The 6,000-nt window shown below is 44.8% G+C and overlaps 1 protein-coding gene across 4 annotated transcripts in view; it reads left to right on the forward strand.

Annotated features, from left to right (window-relative positions):
• The window catches only part of LOC105561207, a 145,084-nt gene that overhangs the window by 100,171 nt on the left and 38,913 nt on the right, over positions 1-6,000 (forward strand). For 3 of the 4 annotated variants that reach the window (XM_012010982.1, XM_012010981.1, XM_012010983.1), the window contains 2 exons: positions 121-378; positions 1,161-1,394. In XM_012010982.1, the coding sequence (XP_011866372.1) occupies positions 334-378; positions 1,161-1,394 (279 nt within the window). In that variant the 5' untranslated portion in view covers positions 121-333. Of the gene's footprint in view, positions 1-120; positions 379-1,160; positions 1,395-6,000 lie in introns of those variants that run through there. The other variant, XM_012010984.1, reaches the window with a different exon arrangement.

Here is a 6,000-nt window from a genome sequence, read left to right on the forward strand (position 1 = left end):
ATCGCTCGGCTAAAATTAGATTATTTTCTGTTAGAATCATAAATTTGATGAAGCTTGGCCATTGTGTGCGATAATATCGTTTTCATTGGCGAAAATTAACACTCGATCTCTCTGTCGCAGGATGGACCATGAGGAAACGCGGTGCCGGCTGGTACTAGACGAGCGGTCGGCCACGCTTGCACCCTATCGTCGGTCGTCGTTGTCGACGGGTTCCCGGTACGTCCAATCCCGAAGCAAGCGGCAGGTGTCGCGTGTGACAGCAGACACGAGCTCGATAGGTGCGATAATCGGGGGTGGCCCGGTCGTTGCCGCCGCCGGGCCGGCGATGCGACGATGAGCTCGCCGAGGGTGCTGCTACCCCTCCACACCCGACCAAAGGTGAGACGGGCTTGAACTTTCCGCTCGAGTATCATTAACCTTAGGTGCATATCTCTCCTTTTTTTTTAATAGAGATTTCCTTTGGATATTCAGCTGTCAATTATTTTTGCGATTTATATGCGACGTTTCGTTTTTGGTACAAGCGCTTTCTCGAAAGGATAAGTAATTGACCTTCTATCTTTCAACGCGACATCGCTCTGCCTTTAGATAATTTCCAGTTTATTAGATTCTTTCGTTGACACTTTAGATGATTCAAGAAAATTACGTACAACAGTTTTAATTGAATTATGTCGCTGAAAAATGGTTTTAAAAATGAGAAAGCGTATACTCCAAGTATATATAAAGATGTTAAAGTTATTTTTAGATTGATAAATATTTCGGAATATTGATACGTTGGGTGGTTGAAAGTAGTTTTGTTTCATTTTTGCGAAAATTAAGTTATCGGATAAGTTATCACTTTTTATCTCGCGCGGCGCGTAGAGGCTATCTCGTGTAAGATGGAACGCCGCGTTGATTATACATGAAACTTTAAACCGAGCAACCTTGAGATATTATTGACATCGCGTATCTGATTGATCTCTTTATTCTTTCGAATTCTGCGTAATAAGGGGAAAGTAACGAAACGTATAGTCACGAGTGCGAAAACGCTGGTGTACGAGGTAACATTTGCGTCTTCTTCGTGCCCAGCGGGCGCTACGTACGCGACAAGCAGGCGGGAGAAGGTTGTTAATGCGAGTGGCGACAGTTTCGTGCCTAAGCCTCTCACCTTTGTGCCCCGACAGCCCCGCGTAATAGCAAGGCCGGGTAGTCTCGAAAACTACATCAACGAGGCCGAGCGACGAGGAGCGGCAGGCGGTTCAAGGCCGAAACTATCCGCGTGGCCATGGACCACGAGACGAAGAACGGAACCGGCAGCAACGACAACGAGGAGTGCACTAATATTTACTTCATCGTCGGCGACCGCAGGGAGACGGCCACTTACAAGGCGAATCAGGTCACGGACATGGAACTCAAGGGTGAGTGGGAAAGTTTTATTGCTTCGTTGGCGAAAAGTTCCATCGACTTTTCTGTCATTCTCGAGCGAACTTTTTCATTTATTTAACGCGGCGTTCACGAAACACTCGTGCGTGTCAAGAAGGTGCGCGTATGCTGCGCGCGGTGAGAGCGACCAACTTAGCTTCCGTAAAGGAAATCGCAAGGAGTATTTAGTTTGATCCAATCAGACAGTTGGGTAGAAAAATACATTTTCCGCCCTTATCAGAGCACGTAATTATATATAGACATTTTACGGAGATCGTTAGCAAATTAAATAACCTTTTAATATACATGCAGTAATAATTGATATCACGGAGCGGGAGCGATAAAAATGCGCAATTACCTCGCGATAACGCTGTAAAAAGCTATTATAACGTTCATTGTGCGCGTGAAAATATTAGAAACTTAACCAGAGTTTTTAAGTCGGATACACTGCAGCTAATTAAAACATTTTGAAGACGTCTCCAGCTTTCGGAGACTCGGGATTATTGTCCTCGCTATCTACATCTGGATACAGTTAACGCCTGAGAGTTTTTGTCATCATTAAAGCTCGGCAGATCCGAGCGTGATACAATGAGATTCATTGCCGATTCAGGAGTATTCAATTTATCAGCGGTCCCACTGAATTGCGAGGGAAAGAGGCATTAACGCGAAAGTTAGCCGTTCATTAATCTTTCGACGAGAGAGATATATTTTATCCGGGCCGAATATCTCACGCCGGCGAACACTTCTACCCTATACGCTCTGCGTCTCCAACTTTTCACTCGGGCTTTATGGCCGCCGCGCGAAAGTGTACTTCGCGGATAAAAGCGCGAGAAGCTTCCTCTCCCGTCAATGGTATCGGAAGGCGGGCGAATATTTGACGTTCGTCGGATTTAATCAATTATCGATCGTGACGTTACGAGACGCGATGCGACGCGACGCGAAGCGACGCGACACGCGAGCCAGCCAAGCCAGCCAAGTCAAGCCAAGCCAATCCCGCGAAACGAGACGCTGTACGCTTTTGCCCGTCGTCCGATATGAAAAGCTTTCCCTTCGAAGCACTACCGAAATTATGTTTGCACACACTTCACCTTCGTGCCGTGACCTATCGACCGGACCGCCGCGCCGCGCCGCGCCGCGCCGTTCCTCTCGGCTCGGTCGAGTGGCTAACCGAGCCGGCGCCCCTTACAACCGCCCTCCTCCCGTCCAGAGGGGTAAAATGACACGAGCACGCACTTGTGCCGCAACTCGTCCCGACTCTTTCAACCCTTTCACGACTGGGATAATTTTCTCGATTTTCAGAGAAGCGACGACGATCTCGAGAGCGCGCAGGAGCAGCTAGATTGAAAATTTTTTATCCCTTCCGCCCTTTTTGGTACTCGACTCTTCATATTTGACCTAATTTCGATTTCTTTTCCATCTGGTTTTTTTGCTCGCTTCTCCGTTTTTTTCCCCCGGTCGACGTAGTTTCTCCCTTTCCGCCACTTTATGGCATACTGTATTACTATACCACTTTTCGCTTTGCTGCAATGCGCATTATACTTTATAATATGTATATTGTAGTATATTATACTGTAGTTTTATTATACCTTTCGTATTGTTACTGCGGTGCGCATCAAAATTTTATTTACATAGTAACATTATTTACATAGCAGCACAATGGATTTCTCGTTCAGCTTTCGGGTAATTTGAAGCATTGTTTAATTAGCCTCTGCGTTTACGTATTGCTTCATTTCATTATTTATCTACGTACTGTAACGCTAGCTGCAAAGCGCGTTCGAAGCGAAAAATTCTTCTAAACGATCGTGAACCTCGATGAATCAATTTCAGCTGCTCTGCAATGCGATTCGTTCTTAGCAGCATTGAAACTCTCGCGTCTGGGCCGAAAGCATAGTTTAATGACTTAATTAAGTTCGTTAGCGTAGATTATTCGTAGATGATGCGCTAATCAATTACTATTCCCGTTGGAAATCAACACGCTGTCAGAAATAGAATATTTCAATTTTCGAAATGTCGGCCGGTAATTAGCCGCGCGTGCCTAATGCTAATATTATCAGGTAATTATTACAGTAAAATAGTGTGATTACGGTCGATAAGCGATGGTATCGTACGCGAATTTAACGGTGTGTTACTTATACGAGGCTTTTAGTTAATTAAAATTCTAATGCAATTACAACAGGTGTACAACCTTGTACGCCTGTTAAGGGAAACGGCTTTGTCAGCAATGATGTTACCAGCGCCGTTACACGACGGTACAAAGTCATATTACAACATGGACAAGTTTCGTCAACGTGGGCCTTATCGCACGGGATCATCTCCGATCCGTTGCGTTGGCCTAGAACCGAGAGCTTTCCGATCCCTTTAACTTCCCTGTTTAACGCCCGAGAGGACCGCGCGACACGTTAACCCGTGATTTTTCCCTTAAAATTTCAGAGCTCGTCAATCAAGATTGACGCGCGCAAGCTCCATCGGCAAAAATGGCAAATTTTTCTCCGTTCTATCGATCACGCGGATAAAATCCGTAAGAACCCGAGTCGAGTATCTGGTTTCGGGATGGGCCTCAATTATTCTATTCTGTCTTCATGTGGATCTCGGAGTCGGTTTGACACTCCAATTTGAGGCCCCGATGAGTAAGAAAAATTGTGTTTAAACTCATTCTAATCGTCAAAGGGAATGTAATAAAATATTTCACCCTCTTGGAAGCCTCTAGGCCGAAGAGGATCTACCGAACCTCTGTTGTTTACACTCGCATTGGCCTCTTTGCTGCTAACAGCGACTCTTTTCAGGCCTATCCGAGATCAAAAATTCAATGTATTTTCTTCGACACAAAGACCTTAGTTCGACCTTTTTCCCAATTCAAAAATTACACGAGGCTAAACTCAGACCAAAATATTCGACTCGGGAAGAAGGGCGATCGTTTTAATTCACAGATTAAGACCCGGTTTTTCATTTTCTGGTTAATTGTTAACCAGAGGTTAGCCGACTCTCCGTCTCTTCTCTATATTCAAGACTGTCTCAAGATTATCCTTAGATACTCCGCAGCCAATGAAATGTTCCGTACAGCATCCTTAGGTAAATTCATGTCGGTCTTGAATATAAGATCCGACTAAAATACCGGCCGGAGGGTCGACTAACTTCTGGTTAACAGTTAACCAGGAAATGAAAAACCGGGCCTAAGGGCCAGTTTCACAAACGTCAGTTAACAGCTAACCGAAGATTAATTGATTCTCTGTTTCTTCTTAGATAAGGTAGAAAAAGATAGGGAGTTGACTGAACTCTCGTTAACAGTTAACCAGCGTTTGTGAAATTGGCCCTAAGAGGATAATGAACCGAGGGAGACACAATACGCGCACGTATCTGTCCGTGGCGGTTTCTCAGTAAATTTGAATGCCGATGTCGGGGAAATTGAGCTCGTCGTTTGTATGCGATCGATTTCACGTGTAGATTTTAAGAACGTAATATCACGTTAATTACCTCGTGCAGCCTTGTGTTTTTCCAAGATTATTACATGCCACCGATGTTACGATCGTTGTTACGACGGTCATATCCTTCCTCCCCAGGGCACTATAGGTTCTCACGTTCTTCCACCCTGGTCGACTGGCCGTGGAACACACTCCGCTCGTCGTCCTCGTTCCCTCACAGTCGCTTCCACTTAACTAAAAAGCCTTTTAACGAGGCCGACTCCGCGAAAAATGTGCCGCGAGGATGCTACGCAGCCGATCGATATCTCGTCACGGGGGCTCGGAATCGAAGCTCCGCTTTCCGCCGGGAATGAGAATTTCTCGACGCCTTAGGAAGTATAGAAAATGCACGCGTCTCCCTTGATACGGCAACAAGGCTTTTCCGATAATTATTCATCGGGCTATGCCGGCAAACGTAGACGGCTCTGCAAGAAAAAAGAAGGGAGAGAAAAAAATACGACGTTGCGCGAGGGTATTCGTAACAAAAATAAAGAAAAGTTGTCGTTTTGGCGGAAACTTTTTGCTTTTCGGCATGTTGAAAAACGTTCGTCAGGCTTTTTATGGTAGTCCCCGCAATTTCCCAAAGGATTGTTAAAGTAGAGCTGGCCGAGCTGGAAAATCGAACTGTGGGTGCAGCCCTAAATGTCCCGCTGATGTTTTAGGTGGCGGCCGGCCACATTGCCCGACACGTGAACGACCGCTTTCAACCGTTTTATTGATCATAAGCGGAATTGCACGTCCGTCGGGCCTATTTTTGTGCTCTCTCTCTCTCTCTCTCTCTGGGGAGAAAGAACGTAAACGATTGCAGAGGGAGAAAAAATAATATACTGCAAGCGGCAGATTGGAGATGTCCAAATAATTGGAGAGAAAATTTTCTCGGTATCTATCACTCGCTTCAAACTTCTCGCTTCGAATTATCGATTCATTTTATTTCAACAATCGTATCGTATATCATTTAGTATTCATTTCTACATATTGATATTTAATTTCACTATATATTTCGAATTATATATTAGATTAAATATACAGGGTGTCAGATTCGATATGGACGACCCCAAAGATTATAGTAGATTGGGTTAAACTGAGAAGAAAAGTTATATAAAATTTTACAAAATCGTAATTATTATCGGCCTAATTCAGAGAA

The sequence above is a fragment of the Vollenhovia emeryi genome, unplaced genomic scaffold (assembly GCF_000949405.1).
Source record: "Vollenhovia emeryi isolate VEMERY1.0 unplaced genomic scaffold, V.emery_V1.0 DF939210.1, whole genome shotgun sequence".
NCBI classification, from domain to species: Eukaryota; Metazoa; Arthropoda; class Insecta; order Hymenoptera; family Formicidae; genus Vollenhovia; species Vollenhovia emeryi.